This window comes from Vitis vinifera, chromosome 18 (genome assembly GCF_030704535.1).
Source record: "Vitis vinifera cultivar Pinot Noir 40024 chromosome 18, ASM3070453v1".
NCBI lineage: Eukaryota > Viridiplantae > Streptophyta > Magnoliopsida > Vitales > Vitaceae > Vitis > Vitis vinifera.
Window position 1 is genome coordinate 5,200,283 of NC_081822.1, and position 19,472 is coordinate 5,219,754.

The 19,472-nt window shown below is 35.6% G+C and overlaps 2 protein-coding genes across 9 annotated transcripts in view; one reads left to right on the forward strand and one right to left on the reverse strand.

Annotated features, from left to right (window-relative positions):
* Window positions 1–9,454, reverse strand: part of LOC100259253 (chaperone protein dnaJ 1, mitochondrial) — a 45,038-nt gene extending 35,584 nt beyond the window's left edge. Inside the window, exons 1-12 of one of the 8 annotated variants that reach the window (XM_010666062.3) lie at window positions 9,113–9,454; window positions 8,946–9,030; window positions 7,818–7,907; window positions 7,527–7,618; window positions 6,433–6,516; window positions 6,208–6,246; window positions 5,849–5,953; window positions 5,667–5,708; window positions 5,468–5,555; window positions 443–519; window positions 222–284; window positions 69–141 (exon numbers count right to left, since the gene is read on the reverse strand). In XM_010666062.3, coding sequence (XP_010664364.1) covers window positions 69–141; window positions 222–284; window positions 443–519; window positions 5,468–5,555; window positions 5,667–5,708; window positions 5,849–5,953; window positions 6,208–6,246; window positions 6,433–6,516; window positions 7,527–7,618; window positions 7,818–7,907; window positions 8,946–9,030; window positions 9,113–9,139 — 865 coding nt within the window. In that variant the 5' untranslated portion in view covers window positions 9,140–9,454. Of the gene's footprint in view, window positions 1–68; window positions 142–221; window positions 285–442; window positions 520–5,467; window positions 5,556–5,666; window positions 5,709–5,848; window positions 5,954–6,207; window positions 6,247–6,432; window positions 6,517–7,526; window positions 7,619–7,817; window positions 7,908–8,400; window positions 8,472–8,945; window positions 9,035–9,112 lie in introns of those variants that run through there. The other 7 variants (XM_010666061.3, XM_010666059.3, XM_059734625.1 and 4 more) reach the window with 7 other exon arrangements.
* Window positions 9,455–11,281: 1,827 nt separating this feature from the next.
* Window positions 11,282–11,811, forward strand: LOC109121644 (pentatricopeptide repeat-containing protein At1g26460, mitochondrial-like). Its single transcript, XM_019216409.2, has 2 exons — window positions 11,282–11,499; window positions 11,603–11,811. The coding sequence occupies exons 1-2, from the start codon at window positions 11,302–11,304 to the stop codon at window positions 11,675–11,677; spliced, it is 273 nt and encodes a 90-aa protein (XP_019071954.1). The 5' UTR covers window positions 11,282–11,301; the 3' UTR covers window positions 11,678–11,811.
* The last annotated feature ends 7,661 nt before the right edge of the window (window positions 11,812–19,472 follow it).

Sequence of the window (19,472 nt, forward strand, 5' to 3'; positions counted from 1 at the left end):
AAGAGAGAAGAATGAGACTAATCTTTTTACAAACTCATTCTATCAACAACAAGCATTTAAAAACCAACCTGCTGGTATAACAACTTCAACATCCTTAACACCTTCAACTACCCCTGATCCTCTGCATGTTGTACAATGCTCCTGCACCACACACTCAAAATCACTCATGTGTCTTTGGATCTAGAAATTATTCTCAATGTTAAGCAGTATACATATCATACCTTAACAATTCGCCCCAAGCCTTTACAACTACTACATGTCGATGTGAATGGAGGAATAGTAACCTAATTAAATTTGGACAAAATATCAGATATAAAAATATTTGAAGAGAGAGCTTGAAGCACTTCCAGAATGGTTAGTAAAAGAAATTCTCCTCACAAAGTGAACCATTTCAAATGGATTCTTACTAATCATCACTAATGTGATTTTTTGAAGCACTTACTCTCCCAATGCCTTTGCAAATTGGACAAACTTTTGTCTTGGCATCAACAGGATGGCCACGCCCATCTGCATGCAAGACTAATTTCTTTAAGAAAAGAGAACAAGATTTACTAAATTTTTATGAGCGAATTCAGATTTTAGATCTAAAATCAAAGTAAAACCAAATTGGCAGAAATAAAAGCAGTCCCTAAGATCAAGTACAAAATGAGTTACCCAAACAACATTCCATAATTTTAGCCACTTTGTATACATCTCATTCTTAAATGATCTTGGAATATACTAAAAAATAGCACCTACCTAAGAAGATAAATCACAAGCCTCCTTAACTAAGACAGCCGGCATTAATCAACCTTCTCCTTTTTAACATCCACCAAGAAAAATTCGACAAGTCATACATTTAAGACTCAAGAGAAAAGGATTCCATCTAAAAACCAAAGAATCCCAAAGGTTTCAAACATGGTTCCAAGCCTGGCGGCACAGAATTATATCCTACTTAACGAAATTTGAAATCAATCCTAACCGCTTCAATAGCTATATAAGTCCTTCCCACCAATCAGCTCTATAAAGGGCCATATCCTCTATTATTATTATTATTTTTTTTCCTGATAAGCAAATAAAAACATATTAAAAGCACCTAACAAAAAGAGAATGCCTCCAAAATACATAGGAAGTATGCAAAGGACCCATAAGACAAAAAGGAAATACAACCAAAAGCCTTAAGAGTTTTGTTTTTTTTTTTTTTTTGATCAAAAACCAAAGATGAATTAATTAAAGATAATAAAACATAAGAAGGATGAGAAATACTCCCCATGAAATACAAACCTGATCAAAACACCCATGAAAACCTCTGTTTTACAAGGAGATTTGTACAAAAAAAAAAAAAAAAAGACTACAAAGTTACAACTCGAAAGCTTAACTCAACTCCTCACCAAGTAAGCCCAACCCTAAGGAGTACATACCGAGAGCCAACTAAACTGAATGGCACTCAAAGGGAAATGTTTGAAAACAATATGCCCAAAAAGATTTAAGAAGAACTTTCAAAACCCTTAGTTTTAATTGGTGCATCCTTCATAAGGGGAGTGAAGAGACGATTGATTATCTCTTTCTACATTGTATATTTGGTGTTATGGCACAAGCTATTCAGACAAGCTAGGATGGATTGAGTTCAGCCTAGGAGTTATGTGACATGACAATCATTTCATATATGGATTTAAGGAGCAGCTTTAGAGGTAAGACCCTTTGAAAGATCATTTGTCTCACTCTGCTTTAGATCGTGTGGCAAAAGGATAAATGAAGGGCATCAAAGATGTTATGGGATCTACTTTACTTAAATTCTTTTTTTTTTTATTAGAAACAAGAGATGTATATATTAATGTTAAAGAAAACATGAGAAGGATGAGAAGTCTTCTCCACAATTACCAAAAACTTAAATCAAAATATGATTAAACTCCTTTACAAGGAATCTATTTTTGTTAGATAAAAAAAATGCATTATAAATAAATGAGGGTATACACAATGTATCTAAAGTAGCCACTAGACCCAAAAGGAAGCGCAAAAACACAAAAACGAACAAACGCACTCTACAAAGAGCCCAACCAATCCACAGATCCTAACATCAATAAAGAGTCATCCCCAATATACAATTTAACCCAATACCAAAAAAGGTTCAAGAAAGAATTTTTAATCGTTTGATCTAAACTTTCACAATTATCTAAGGTTCTCCTATTTCTCTCCCTTCATAATATCCAAAACACAGATAACGGAGCAACTTTCCAAGCCTTTTTTCCTTTTTTCCCAACAAAAGAACCACCCTGGTTTAAGAGAAATCCCTTAACTAAAGGTTTACACTACAACACAATATATGAAGAAATCATTTCCTCAAATTCTAACTAAGCTCCTCTTAATGATGTCCAAACCCTTTTGATTTACACACCAAATGTCAATTGAGTAGAATGACATTGAGAAGAATGCCTTTAAAAGCCCTAATACATGAGGCTCAAAAAGAGGAATATAAGTGAAGTACATCTCACCACCCCTCTTATCATTCTCCATTTATCCTCAAAACTTTTGATATTTCTCTCTAACCACACAATCTAGAGCAATGTAAGACAAGCAATTTGCCAAAATATCTTCTCTAGTAGAGTTCTCCAAACCCCTATATGAAATGGTTATTATATCTCATATACTCCTAGGTGGAACCTAATAAATCTTGACTTGTTTGATTAGATAATGTCAAAGCCCAAAGTTACCAAACAATGCAAAAAGAGATGATAAATAGACTTTTCACTCCCCTTACATAAAATGCACCAATTAGACCCAAGTGATTTGAAAGATCTTCTCAAATGTAGCATGTCGTCAGTATTTACCATATTGTGTGCCACTAACCAAACAAATGTCTTAACCTTAGATGATACTTTAGACTTCCATATAAATTTGGTTGGTGAGAAGAGAACAATATTATATTTGTTGGACAAAGCAATGAAGAATGATTTGACTAAGAATAATCCTGAAGAGATCAATGACCATGCTCTCTCATATCTGGGTCGGATGGAGATAAGTGCACACGAGTGAGGAATGACATGAGTCTTTCAAGGTCCTCAATCTCTAAATCCATAAGGTTGCAATAGAAAATAAGATTCCAAGAAAAAGAAAAAGAGTGGCCAAAAATATATGAAATTGTGAGACTTTAACCATGACGACTCTATAAAGACTTGAAAATTGTGAACACAAAGGATGGTCCCCCCACTACAAATCCTTCCACAAACAAATTCTCACCCTATCACCTACCATAAAAACGAGTGTAACTTGAAGAACCTAGAACACTATGCAATGGTCTTCCAAGGACACCGATGTGACCATTAGATTCCAAGAAAAAAAAAAAACATGGTCAAGAATAAGTAAAATTGTGAGATTTTTAACTATGACAACTTTATAAAGATTTGAAAATTGTGAACATAAGGATTGGTCCCCCTACCACAAATCCTCCTATAAACAAATTCTCACCCTGTTACCCACCACTAAATGAGTGTAACTTGAAAAAACTCGAAACACTGAACAATGGTCTTCCAGGAACACCAATGTGAACATCAAACTATAATGTTGGCATTCTATCCATCAAGATGTGTCCCATAAATGCTCAAAATAACCTAGTCTCAAAGGCCAAAGTCATTTTCCTAAGAGAACACAATTCCTTAACCCAAATCCTGAACCTTCAAACTCCTTAGGCTTGCTTACACATTAGGTCCCAACTAATGAAATGGTCTTTTTTACCTTCCCCAACTCCTAACCAAAGAAAATCTCTTTGCAATTTCTCAATCTTAGATGCTAATAACAATGGAATCTTGAGAAAAAGATAAGAATTAGTTAAGGATCTCAAACAAGCATGGCTGAATTACAATTATTATACTCACTAGAGGCAAAAAGGCCTTTTTCCATCCATCCAATTTCCTCGAGACCCTATCAATCATTGGATCCCATCTATTCTTCTTTTTAGGTCCCTTGCATTGACTGTTTTAAACGCATTCCCCTCAATGTCATTCAACTCAATTGGTATTCCATGTGTAGACCAATGGTGTTAAATAAGCAATGAGAGGAGCTTAACCCGAGTTTTACTTGTATAGTGGAGTTTTTTTAATCTTGATTGGATTTGTGTATTTGTGGGGAAGGATTCCCTATCCTTCTTATGATCTGTTTATTCATAATTAATACATTACTTGTTTTCAATCCAAATGGAAAAAATAACGATACTCCCACTACTTAAAGCACAACTACTCAATAAAAGTTACGCAAGGACAAGTCCAAGAAACCAATTAGAAAACCAGCTTGAAAATACCATTGAGACTAGAGGTACAAGTTAGAAAAGGGTTATCCTTAAGGGATTCATTTGAGTGTTGCACCCTTGCGTAGGACTTCCATCTGCAATCTTGCCATATTATCCAAAAAATGCATAGAAAAGTTGTGCCCCAAGTCTTCTACTTTTGCCCACAAAACTCTCATGTTGATCCATTAGCAACTCTTTCCCTAAAGAAAGAATGACCTAAGAGATGCCAAAGAAAGAGAAAAAAAAGTTCCAAAAGCCAAAGTTCTCCCATAATGGATAAGAAAATATGTTTAGCTAGTTCTTCTACATTTTAATACATACAGCAATTACTTGTCAAGAAACACACTCTTCTTCTAAGCTAATCCACAGGTTAGGATCCTCCCACATGCAAACTCCTCCCATGCAACACTTTTGAAAAGTCTAAGAGCCCCACACTTTTTAAGGGAATGACACTCCTGTATCCGTCCAAACCAAATAGAAAGATTTCACAAAGAATTTCACGCTCTTACTATCCTTCCAAACCAAACTAATTAAATATAACTATATTAAAAAGCATCAAAAGAACAATGCAACAAAGCACGCAGGACATATACAAGCCACACCAAAAAGCACAATGAATCAGAGAGAACACAAAAAACAACACTAAATCTTAACAAGAGCCCAACCACTCTATAAAATCAAATAAAGACATGGAACCTATCTCTGTGTACATCTTTACCTATGAAAACAAAATACTAAGAAAAGAAGTCTTCAAATAATGGTCCAAATGCTCTTCATTGTCAAATGACCTTTGATTCCTTTCCTTCCAAACAATCCAAAAGATACACCATGCAATCCTAAATTGATAGTGCATCTATTCCTAATCATTTACCAGAATAGAAAAAATTATTTTTGCAAGTGAAATTTAACCTGTATAGATAGAAAGATTGTAAAGCACTTGTCTACCCCTCTTATCCTTCCTACAAAGGCCCTTTTCACTACATTGAGATTACAAATGGTGGCCCCAAAAGAATAGGAAGAAAAGAGAGAGCATTTCTTTGTGATTTATTTAAATAAGCTCAAACACCATTTTCAATTAAAAGAATTAAAATAAAAGAACAGACATTATGAAATATCATCAGATATTACACTCAAAACAAAAGGCTTTGTTGGGTTGTGAACATTCCCCAAATATAATGACTATAAGATAATACAGTCTCCACTCACAGCAGGAATCACAGGGGATATATGCATCAAAAGAGAGATGCTTTGTGCATCCTTTAGCAGCTTCAGAAAAAGAGAGTGACAGCTCCACCTGCAAGTTCAAGATCAAACATGGTACAATATTATTATCTTAGAAACCCAGATGATCATATTCTTATGATAATTGGGGAGAGCAAACATAAAAAAAAAAAAAAAGATTGACCTGAATATCAGTTGCAAAATTTTCAGTCTCATGTTCAAAGATCTGTCAGATATAAAAAGATTCATAAGGTGAAGATTCAAGTATTTGACAGATTAGAGCATTTAAAGTATTGGACAAATCAAAACAAACAAATGCTATGAAGTATCAACAAGGATGATGAAAACAAGATAAATATGGAGTACCTCAGCGAAAATTTTACGGAATGAATCAGAGAAATGGCTTCTATAAGCATATCTGAACCCATCTCCAGCAGCATCTTTTACACTCTCTGAACTCATAGTACACTCCTTGATTGAGCAAAAGATACAGGGAGTTATTTAGTCAGTTTGAAACCTTTAACAGAAGGAACAGGCTTTTGATATGCAGTGAATTTCAAGCTTCAAGCATTTCAACAAAGAACCTATTGCCCCACTACTACATGGTTCTTGAAAAAAACAATGCACATCAAGGGAGCAAACAAAATTCAAAAAATTTGCAACAGTGATTGCATCAGGAATAAAAATATAAATTTGCAATGATACAAATGGGAAAGTGTTGGTACCCTGTCATATTGTGCTCTCTTTTCGGAATCTTGCAAAGTCTACAATCACCTTCCACCACAAACATGTGCACAAAATTATCAAATAGGAGAATAAGTGCAAAATATCCCAGAATGTAATAGTTGCAATATGAGTAATAAAAGGGGAAGATAAAAAGTCATTGCAGAATATCCAAACTACAGGCATGAGAAATGAAACAAAAGGTATTCCTTCAAACAGCTACAAACCTCATAGGCATCTCTTATCTCTTGAAACTTCCTCTTTGCATAAGGATTGTTCTTGTTTGCATCTGGATGGAACTTCTTAGCAAGCTGCATAATGTTACAAAACTCAGGAACTTAATTGAAAAACAATAAGATATTTCAAACTTTGATGACACATAAATGGGTCTATATGTTATTCCAAACCCCAAAACCAAAAAGACAAAAAAAAAAAAACAAAACAAAAATGACATACACACAATTTTTTATCAGAAAATGACATACACACAATTGATAAGTAGTTTTCCATAAAGACGCTGTTTAGCACAATTTTGGTAGTTCAGAAGAACTTCCTAGCTGATAAAGTACTTTATTTTTTTATAAGCACATGACAGATAATGTATGTAAATATATAAAAGGGAGAATACAAAAAGGGTTGCAGCTAAGGCAAGCCCAAGTACACAGGGAGTATACTAAGGCACCAATCAAAAAGAACATCCAAAGAAGGGCACAACCCCTTCACACATCTACTTCAATCCTAACTAATCAATTTTTTTATAGATAATCAATCCTAACTAATCAATAAAATCCATTATTGTCGTAGAAGGCACTTCTATACAATGACCAACACATTCCAAAAAATTACACATAAAAAAAGGATTTGGGAACTGATAAAGTACTTTATAGCGTGCATAATTACACATTTGAGCACTCACAAAGAAATTTGGGCCATAGAACCTCTTCCCGTCAAAACCAGGGTTCACATGATTTGTTTAGAAATGATACTAGGTTTTCAAACTTCCCTTTTTTTCTTCATTTTTGAATCTTAACCTCTGCTCACCACTCCTCCCGTTAAGATACTTTCAATGCTGCAATGAAGTTTTTAATGGCAGAAATGTAGCCAAATACAAAAGTTTCCTGAAAATAATGTAGGCTGTAGCTAACTCAAAAAATAGCCCAATCACAACAAATAACAAAATTCTTCACATGTAATGATGCTATATGAAAATTACAAAAACAGAAAAGAAACAAAAAAGAAAAAACCATCACTCAAAAAATCCTTTTCCATGCCATCAATGATGCCCAAAATATAGACACCAGATGCCCAAAAAATACATTACCACATGAAAAGCCTTCTTGATTTCATCTCGACTGGCATTCTGAGGAACACCCAGAATTTCATAGTAATTCCGTTCAGTGGAATAGCAAATCCCTGGTGACGTACAACAAGATTACGGAGCAAAGAGAAGATACAAAAACAAGCTGATTGTCTAAATCTTTTATAAATAAATAAATAAATAAATAATAATGATAATAATAACTGATTGAATATGATAAATATCATCATACAATCAATTCAAAAAGGCAGTTTGTAGGTTGTGTGTGGAGGAGAAGGAGGAGAGGAGGGAAACCTGTAGCATGAATATACCGCGTTGCTGATGGTATTCCCATGGTTGCAAAATCAGAAGGCTTCCCATGAAGAACGTTGTAACCGTGCAAAACTGGCCAAAAAAAAGCATTTGCATTTGCAGTAAATCATAGCATGAATCACAAATTTAGACGTGGCTAAAAAATCAATTTGGAAGAAATTAACATGCAGCCCTAGAAAGGCATGTGTTCATGGACCGAGAAAATAACAGTCTCTATAAGAATCCGCCTGTGCATAATATAATGCTTAATTATAGGGATTCTCAACCAACTGGAAAAAGCTTCCAGAATAGCGCTTTCCAAGAACCCAAACTAACCCAAGCCGCAGGCTTTGCTGGAGCCAACGTACAATAAAATCGAACTTAGAAACATTTTAAAGCAACCGATTCAAACAAATGAGCGACTCAAACAATGGTTGGAAAATTTCAAGACAAGTTCAGGAAATTTTGAAAATGGTTCAAGAAAAGTATGAGAATTTTGAAAAGGGGCTCAAGGAAAGTACAAGAAAATTTCAAGAGAAGTTTAGAATCGACCATTGCAAAGTACAATACTGAAACATAGGGATACCCGATTATCTGGAAAAGCCTTCTGGAATCATGTTCTCCGTGAACCAGAACCAACCCATGCCATGGGCTTTGCTGAGGCCAATTTACAATAATATTACAGCAACCAATTTGAATGAGAGACACAGACAATAAATCCAAAATAAAACAAGCGAAGTTCAAGAAAATTTGAGGAAGATTCAAGAAAGTATGAGAAATTTTCAAAAATTTTGAAATGGACGTCAAGAAAGGTACTAAAAAATTCCATGAGAACTTCAACAAATAGATCAGTGTAGAATATAATGCTTAAAATATAGGGATACCGAAGTGACTGGAATAGGCGTCAAAGATCATGCTCTACAAGAACCAAAACATATTGAAACAGATGAGAGGCTCGGCCAATGCATCCGAAAACTTCAAGAAGATTTCAAAAATTGTTGAAAATTGTTTAGAAGTAGGACAAATTTTGAAAAAAAAAAAAAATTCGAGGGAAAGTACGTGAATTCGAGAAAAACTTAAGAACGCTCAAATTCCTTAGTCCTTCAAAAATATGTAATCAAAAAAACTTACTTCTCTGGTGAATCAATGCAGGAACCCTGCAATGTTCAATCGGCAAAAAATCTATGGCCGATGTTGACTGCAAATGACGCTTGCACTGCAAGAAACGTGATATTAATCGCTGAAATATCGCCAAATTATAAAAGTAATTGATCAAAAACTTTCGATCATTCACGCACCAACCCTAGCCATCCGAATCTGCCCATTCTAAGTCGAGACTGCAATAATTTTCCAATGAATATTCAGAACCAGCAGTCTAATTGTTAAAAAAAAACCACCGTATTAAATCGGAGGAGGGATTGAACTGTGTATTTGGTGTTTGAAAGGAAGAGAGGAGGAGAAGATCGTGATAAATCTTGATATGGCGGCTTAGGGTTTTAATATAACGGTAATGTGTAATATTTGAAGCAGCTGGCTCCCTGGAGTATCAACGAGGGATGAAACACCATTTAGACGGTGCTGAAATAAACGGTGTCGTTTTATCTTCTCTAAGATGTGCAGCTGGATCGATGCCAGCACCACCTTTTATAGCGGCTTACCGACCCATGCCCATGGATCATTGTCTACGACGAATCCCCGCTTTTCTGTCTTTTTTTTTTTTTTTTTTATATTGAAAAGTAGGTTTTGAACAATTAATTTGAAAAATATAGAAAGAAGAATCACTTTTATACATCTGATTCATCTTTATTTATTTAAAAACTATTTAAAATATATACATTTTTTATAATTTAGATAATTATTTTTTAAAATAATTTTTTATTTGTTAAGTTCAATGGACAAATTTCCATAAAAATTAATTTAAAATCAATAAAATTAAAAAATTTAAAAATTAAAAACATAATTAAAACTAAAAAAAATTCAAGATTAAAAATATAAAAATATAAAAATAAAATATTAATTTTTACTTAACTAAATCACACTAATAAAAAATATAAATTCTAAAAAGAGTTTGAGACATAATGGGAATCAATAATATATATTTTTGATTTGGAATTTTTTTGGATTTAATTAAATTTAATTTTAAATTTTTTATTTTAATTGTATTTAATTTTTAAGTATTCAAGTTTTATTTGTATTTTTTATTTTTAAATTTTATTATTTTATTGTTGATATTTATTAATAAAATTTTATTCAATTTTATTAAAAAAATATATGAAAAGATGAATGAATTTATATAATACATGATATAAAATTATTATTAATTAAAGAATTATAAATAATTTTATTATAAATAATTTTTGTAAAATGGTTTGTATTTTATATTATATAATAAAAATTTTATAATATATTTATTTATAAAATATTTTTATATAATAAAATTATTTTTTAATAATTTAATTTAAAATACATTTAATAGTAATTATAAAAAATATTTTTAATATTAAAAAAAAAATAAGTATTTCAGACGTTAAAAACACTAAGGTGGTGTTTGTTTTTTGGCTGAATAGAAAAAGTTAAAATATTTGGTTTTTTCTATTCAGTTAAAAGTAACATATTGATATCATCTAACATAATAAAACTGAACCTATTGATAATAAATTTATTTTACCTATGTTGGATGATGTCAACAAATTACTTTTAACTGAATAGAAAAAGTCAAATATTGGTGGTGTTTGTTTTTTTACTTAATTCTAAATAGAACCTTAATACTTAATACTATTAAATATTAGGTTGTTTGTTTTTGTAATATTTTATTTTTATTAAGTATTAAAAAGTAAAAAAAATCATTGTGTTATTTTTTCTATTTAGAAAAAGCCATATATTTTGGCATTTTCTATTTAGTAAAAAATTTATAATAAGTCATGAAAAAGTAAAAAAAGAAACAACCTAAATTATAAAACTAAATGGTTTTAAGCAAAAAGCCAAAAAAACAAAGGAGAATTGTGTTTTGGGCCCAGCTGGGCCCAAAAATTAACAAATGGTCCATCTATGTAACAAAATTAATAGAAAGGCTATGAGATTTTGAGTGACCTATATACCCTTCTAATTTCCAAGTCAGATTGCTGTAAATTAAAAGGGAGAATTGTGTTAAATTTAAAATGCCATGTCACCTTCCCTTCTGTCAGTACTCTCGATGAAACCTCTGAACTGAGCGGAGCTTATCAATGGCGTCCCAAATGGCGATCCTCCCCAGAGCCCGTAAAACCCTCCTCAAAACCCTAAACGACCACAACAATCCCTTTAAAGCTTCCATTTCCACCTTCACATTCCTCTCCCTGGAAGCCCAACTCGCCGAGCCCAGCCTTCCCCCGCCATCTCCCACTCCACTTCCTCCCAACCCCGCCTCAGGGAGCCCGCTCTACAAGTATTTTTTATGGATGGATCTTTACTTTATTATATCAGGATGCTGCAGACAGGAAAAGAATCTATGGCTGATGATGAGTCATATGAATTGGTTGTTGGTATGCTGTTTTTGACAGACCAGATTGATGCTGCCTTGAGATATGTTGATTTGACTTTGAAATCTGGTTATATGTTGTCAATGAGGGTTTTTGCTGAGTGTGTGAGAAGTTGTGTTAACAAAGGCAGGCTGGATGCTTTGGTGTCTATTATAGAGAGGTGCAAGGTACATGACTAATTAGAATTTTTTTCTAGATCATCTGTGTTAGGAGGAACACTTTCTGGTTATGTTTCAGTTTCTTACCTCGCTTCTCTGGAGTGTGTACCAGACAATGGATCAAAATAAAGCTCTTTCTCCCTCCTGGAACATGTGCATCTTCATTGCAGATATTGCGATGCAATAGGATAATAGCAAGTTAGCTTTTTATGCCCTGTAATTCATGGCCAGATGGATTGCTCGGGGTGAGAATGCAAGGGGTCATGTTCTACTCTCTGTGGATGAGGGGCTTGTTGTATCAACACTTGGAACTAGTGGAAGGACTTACAATTCTACTCTTGTAGATGCATCATGGGCGATCCTACGAGATCATTGCGTCAAAAGAAGGCACCTCAACTAGAATCTTATCTTGCAAAAATATATGCCGATGCAGCATTGGGGGATTTGCAGAGAGCATTCAGCACTCTGCATAAGTTTGAAACCGCTTATAGGAACTCCCCCAAAGAAGCAGAAGAGGATATATTCTCACCTTTTACATCTTTACATCCTTTGGTAATGGCAAGCTCCAAGAAGGGTTTTGAAACTTTGGACACGGTTTGTCTTCTTATCTGTAAAAGTTTCTGTTCTCACAATTCATTTCCTTCTTCTTTTTACTAGGGGGACATCCCTCACATTCATTCCTCATTTCCCTTCGTACACATTCAAATGCCTTGTGGTAGCCCACTTATGTTGCATAGGAACCTAAATTAGGTTTCATTTGCACCCTTTTCACTCAGCCATATCTTTGGAATGTGGTTAACCCGCCCATATGCACTCCTTTAGTTGCATTTATGTGCAATTACTCCAAGTGTACAAGGCCTTTACACCAAGTGTACAAGGCCAATGTACTAAATGTACAAGGGTGTACAAGGGTGTGTACCTTAAGGTAATTCAAGTGATTTTGAAGAACTTAGTCATCAACATTTTCCACTCGTCGTGCACATTCCTAACACATATCGGTTGACAACACACTCCTTCCACGTATATTATTTGATATCTACCATGTTAGTTCATTGTTTTAGCTTCCCCACATTACTTATGCGTAGGAACCGAAACGAGGGTTAAGGTTTTCCACCTTTTCCCTCATCCACGAGAATGGAAACATTGTTTCCCCACCCATATGCACTTGTTCGGTCGTCCCTTCGGTGGATTGCATAACTGTACAAGCCATTTACACTAACTGTACAACCCAAATGTGCTAACTGTACAATTGTGTACAACCTTACCTATATTGAAGGATTTCAACTTTTTTTGAAAACAATCGTTGCTCATTTCCTTGTTCTTTTTACTAGGGGGACATCCCTCACATTCATTCCTCATTTCCCTTCGTACACATTCAAATGCCTTGTGGTAGCCCACTTATGTTGCATAGGAACCTAAATTGGGTTTCATTTTCACCCTTTTCACTCACCCATATCTTTGGAATGTGGTTAACCCGCCCATATGCGCTCCTTTAGTTGCATTTATGTGCAATTGCTCCAAGTGTACAAGGCCTTTACACCAAGTGTACAAGGCCAATGTACTAAATGTACAAGGGTGTACAAGGGTGTGTACCTTAAGGTAATTCAAGTGATTTTGAAGAACTTAGTCATCAACATTTTCCACTCGTCGTGCACATTCCTAACACATATCGGTTGACAACACACTCCTTCCACGTATATTATTTGATATCTACCATGTTAGTTCATTGTTTTAGCTCCCCCACATTACTTAGCGTAGGAACCAAAACGAGGGTTAAGGTTTTCCACCTTTTCCCTCATCCACGAGAATGGAAACATTGTTTCCCCACCCATATGCACTTGTTCGGTCGTCCCTTCGGTGGATTGCATAACTGTACAAGTCATTTACACTAACTGTACAACCCAAATGTGCTAACTGTACAAGTGTGTACAACCTTACCTATATTGAAGGATTTCAACTTTTTTTGAAAACAATCGTTGCTCATTTCCTTGTTCTTTTTACTAGGGGGACATCCCTCACATTCATTCCTCATTTCCCTTCGTACACATTCAAATGCCTTGTGGTAGCCCACTTATGTTGCATAGGAACCTAAATTGGGTTTCATTTTCACCCTTTTCACTCACCCATATCTTTGGAATGTGGTTAACCCGCCCATATGCGCTCCTTTAGTTGCATTTATGTGCAATTGCTCCAAGTGTACAAGGCCTTTACACCAAGTGTACAAGGCCAATGTACTAAATGTACAAGGGTGTACAAGGGTGTGTACCTTAAGGTAATTCAAGTGATTTTGAAGAACTTAGTCATCAACATTTTCCACTCGTCGTGCACATTCCTAACACATATCGGTTGACAACACACTCCTTCCACGTATATTATTTGATATCTACCATGTTAGTTCATTGTTTTAGCTCCCCCACATTACTTATGCGTAGGAACCGAAACGAGGGTTAAGGTTTTCCACCTTTTCCCTCATCCACGAGAATGGAAACATTGTTTCCCCACCCATATGCACTTGTTCGGTCGTCCCTTCGGTGGATTGCATAACTGTACAAGCCATTTACACTAACTGTACAACCCAAATGTGCTAACTGTACAAGTGTGTACAACCCTACCTACATTGAAGGATTACAACTTTTTTTGAAAAAAATCGTTGATGGTGGTGTTTACTTATTGTTGGTAAGTGTTATGACAAACAATTTCCGTCTCCTTCTATTCGCCTTGTTATCTTGGGTAACAACACATAATTTCAATAAGCCAGTTTGTTGCCTTTATGAAAAACTCTCATTTGATGTTGATGTGAGGACAAATTTCTTTGAGGTTTCTAATTCAACAGCTTCATGCAAAATCAGATAGTTAATTCACATTTTATGGCTTTAGAGGTTTATTTTCTCATAATTTTCATCCTTCCAATATTCTTAAATTATTAGTATGTTGACTTCTTTTGTTTGTAAGACAGATTTATGACTCTGCATCAATGGAAAATTATGTGCACAGTATTGAGTGACGGATAATAGGAGAACTTAAACGAGTACATGACCGTGTCAAATTGCATCTTTTCATGTTCGTTTTTAGATGAAGCAAATAAATGATCTTTTATCCTTGAACTAATTGTTTTTCCCTTTATGTGTGCAGGTGGGTAGATTCTTGAAGTGGGAGCTTTGTCACGATTAATACAAATACTTCAAAATAAGAGGCTTAACATCATATGAAAGATGAGAAGAGAACAAACAGAGAAGTCTAGATGATCAAGATAGTTTATTTTATAGGAAGTCAATCTATGTTAAGAGTTGGATAATAAGATACCAACCTTCTTTTAAGTTTTTACATTGTAACTATTTTCATCAAATAGTATCATATACGTTTCGGGACATGTAATTATGCATTTCATTCCAATTAAAATTCCAATGTATTGAACTTAAATTTTGGTTATTTTGCAGTTTATCAGCACATGTTTCTTGTTTTTAAATTTTGTTTTCCCTCCGTTTATATTGGTTGTTGGACAAATAATGTCTCATTCTCATTTCATGTCGTTCTCCAAGTTTGCTGAAGAATTTCTTTACTTGCTGATTTTGAAGAACTTACTCATTTACTTTTTCCAATATTCAGGGACATTCCTCACACATATTACTTGAATGGTGCCTCATTGCACGCATTTTATGTGATGGCTACCATGTTAATTAATTTTATTAGCTCCCATACTAATGATGCATATGAAGCAAAACGAGGATTAGCTTTTTCATCCTTTTCCCTTATCCATGAGAGTGGAAGCATTGTTTTCCCACCCATATGCACTTGTTTGGTCGTCCCTATTATGGATTTCTCCAACTGTACAAGGCATTTACACTAAGTGTACAAGGCCAATGTGCTAACTGTACAAGGGTGTACAAGGCTACCTAACTTAAGGGTTTTCAAACGATTTTCGAAAAATTCTTTGCTCATTTATTTTTTCAATATTCTTTCAAACCTCCCTCCTTCCTATATTCATCCTCCTTACTTTCGAGTGACATAGTATCTTCTAAAAGCCTTGATTTATGTAAGTGTTGTATGTGTGCATAATGTTTTTTTAATTATTACCATTACTTAAGTTTTGACATAATGGACATGTTGATCTATTAGTTATTGTATTTAGAATCTTGAAATTTTATCCGAATGCATTATATAACTGGATATAATTGGAAGGACCCCTTCCATATATGGTTGCATAATTGAAGTAACCCCTAGCCTTAGCCTTTATGTGAGGGCAGTGATAACTTTCGAATGGTGCCTTCCATTATCCCCTTCACCGGCCCTGTCTCAGGCCCTTCGGACATGGATTGAAGGCAAATCAAATTGAAAACTTACAAAGCGATGTCATTTCAATATGCATGATTTCTAGTTCATAATTTAACCCCATTTAATGCAAAACCACAGTCATACACTGTTGACTCCCCAAGAGGCAAGGACCTACTTGAGAGATAATGAGTCGGCCACCTCGACCGGTACACGACCGGTATCCGACCGGTCCACGACCGGGAAAGTGTAACCGGTCGACCGGTGACCTACCTGGACGCCCTGTCGCACACACCCTCGCCTGTAACAGCCCATGAGATGGATCAGGCGAAAGATGGAGGTTGTACTATATCATACAAAAATTTTTTGCACCCACATAATTTTTTGACATACTTAATGTTTTGATTTTGGAAACAAATAGTTAAAAAAATTGCACTTGGGCCCATTAAAATGATAATCATTAAAAGTAAACGTATAATTCACATAAGACAAAAGAAATCATATATATATATAGTCAGCTGAAATATAGAGGAAACATAGACATATATATACATAAACATAGACATATATATATATAGTCAAGTGAAATATAGAGTAAACATAGACAACAGACACAAAGATGGCAATGATTTGCATGTACTTATGCTAATCCTATATAACTATCGCTGCTATCACGACTTAGGAGGTGGTGGTGGAAACACGGATCGGATGTAAGCCATCATGTCCTCATGCTGACTGTCCTGGCGATCAAGCCTCTGGAGGATATGCGCAAAGGTAGCCTGCTGCTGATCCATGCGATCCTCAATACTCTGAAATCTCTGCTGCATAGACTGGAATTGCTCGGTGAAGCCTGTCTGATAATGATCCATGCGATCCTCCATAGAGTGGAATCGCATATCCTTGACAATTGCTAGCTCCTCAATCCGAGCGCCCAGTGAGCTGATCTGAGCACCTAAATCAATCCAAGCCTGACTAGGTCTGTATGGAGCTTTATGAGGTGATGTTTGCGCCTGAGGTGGATCAGTGAATGATGGCTGCGAAGATGTTCCGGCTGTGTGCATTGCCTCAAACGTCATCCCCCCTGATACCGTCGGCCGCAACTGGCAGCCCTCGGACTGCTGTGAAGGTATTTCAACCTCAGTCTGTGTATGCTCATAATCTCTCTGAGGGGCAACCCCACCCTCCATCTCCCCAATCTCCGCCTCCTCCTCAACGGCAGGGTGTGGTACTGGTCGCTCCACTTTCCTAATCCATGCTCCTTCGGGCCCCTTCTCAAACTTCATACGGGCCAACGATTGCTCATCATATGTGTCATAACTACTTGGGGCCTCAAAGTCCTGCTCCTTGCTCAAATCAACCCCCGCATCCTTGAATACTCGTGTCAGAAAACGGCCATAGGGGAGAACACGTGTGGAGCTCTCGCAGCATGCAAGCATGTGCATCATCATCACATATCCAACGTCAATCCGTCTCCCCCTCATAATCGAATCAATGATAAATGCCTCCAGATATGATACCTCATCTCGGTGGCCGCCTCGTGGCAAGAGAATGTATAGGATCATGTGGTGAAGGATGCGAGATCTGACTATCAGGCTATGTGCTGATGGTTTGCCCATCCCCCGCGCATCAGCAAGGCCGCACATCCTCTGTATCGCCTCTGTAGGCTCGAAACCCGCCACAGTGGGCCAACCCTTAGACTCATATACCCTGAGTCCGACTGGAGCGATGTCTAAAATGCGGCATATGCTCTCCGGGTCAAGCTTGATCTGCACACCTTTAACGGTCGAAACAATCGGCCCTCCGTGTCCATATGTCACTCGTGAATAGAATGCCCTCACTAATGTCGGAAATATCGGCTCCGAAATAGTGACTAATGGCAGCCACCCCATAAGTGCGAATAGTCCCTCAAAGTCGAAATGTTGTAGTTGGGAGAAATTAATATTTCTCCCTGGAACAACCTTCCTATGGGAAAACTTCTGCTTGTACCTTTGATATTCCTCCATTGAAGTGAAAAGACCGGTGTCAAACCTTGCCTTTCGGCGGGCCTCCGCCTCACCGGGCTGAGATGGCTCAGCAGGGCGCTTGCCCTGTGCCCTAGAGGCAGCCGTTTCTCTTCTAGGCGGCATGAGAGAGTGAAACTGAATGGGACGACGGTGGTAGAGAAATAGAGGAGCAGCTCAAAGTGATAACAAACCGAAGCAAAGGAGATTGGCGCGCTGGAACAGGTGAGAAACCGCCTTTGACGCGCGCTGATCAAGGACCCCTTCCAATACACACGGCCGACCTCCCAAATATCATTCCACACCCTTCAAAACCCACTCCGAAGCCATGAAATACCTGCAATGCCGTTGAAAGTAGGTTTCCCACCAAGCTGAATACCCAAAACCCTTGAAGGCTGACAATGTCAAAATGCCGCGCGGGGGGTATTTCAAAAGACAACCCCACGAATCCCTCGCTCGCTCCACTCGCGGTTGACCCCCTCTGTAAGTAAGAAGCCGAACAGTCGCTTTGGCTTGGAAAGTGTTAGAGTTGCTTTGACTCTTACAATTCCGAGACTCTATAACAATGATATGAAATTGAATTTTCATTTATAATTGATTTAAATTGAATACCTATGACTGCAAACATATATATATATATATATAAGTGATAATTTAAATTTATAAATAAATAATTAAATAATTTAAGAAAATTTCATATTGAGATATAAAGTTTTCTTAAATTGTTGGAATAGTAGAAGATAATTACATTTTGTAAATTAAACTAGATAATATAAAAAATTATTGGAAATTTGTTTTTATTTTTTTATTCTTTTGGGGTTGGCTTAATGTTTATTTTCTATTTTAAATCTTATTATTGAATATAATAATATTGATTTAATGGATATTTTGTTTTTATTCTTAAAAAATAACATTTACGACTCCTAAATTTTTAAAAGTAATTAACATGTTACAAAGTTAATTGTAAATAACCATTTTAGGATCTTAGACTAACTTAATATTTAGTTTTTAATCAATTTCTTTATATGATATATATATATATATATATTTTGTGTACAATTTATCTACATACCCTTTTTTTTTCATGAAATTTCGGGATAAAATGACATATTTTGACATTTGGAGATGGTAAATTATTGATATTGTTAAAGTAAAACTTAAAGGTTTAAATCCAGATATAATTTAATAGATTTTATTATTTTCAAAAATATACATGAAATAAAATAAAAGTTTTTCATAAATTTTGCTAAATATATAAAGTCTATTTGGTAACTATTTTCAAAAACAATTACGAGAAATGACTTTTGAAAACTAATCTAAGATGTTTTGTAAAACAAGGTCAATTTAAGAACCAAAAATAATTTAAATCTTTTTTGTTTTATTTTTTAAAATAGCTAACCTTTTTTCTCTAGCTATTATATGTTTTATCAATAATTACAGACAAAACATCAATTTTTTCATAGCAAAAACAATGTCAACATATGTTCGACCGGTCGACCGGCAAACTTCAACCGGTTGATCCCCGGTCGCAAGACATCATTTCATTTTCTCTCTCTCCCAGTAGCTGTGTGTGACCGGTGGTCAACCGGTCGAATACCGGTCGGAACTATTTTTTACATTCTCTCTCTCCCAGTCGCTGTATGTGACCGGTTGAGGATGGTGGCTTCCCGGTCGTGTGTACACCATTGACCGGACGTTATCCGGTCGAATACC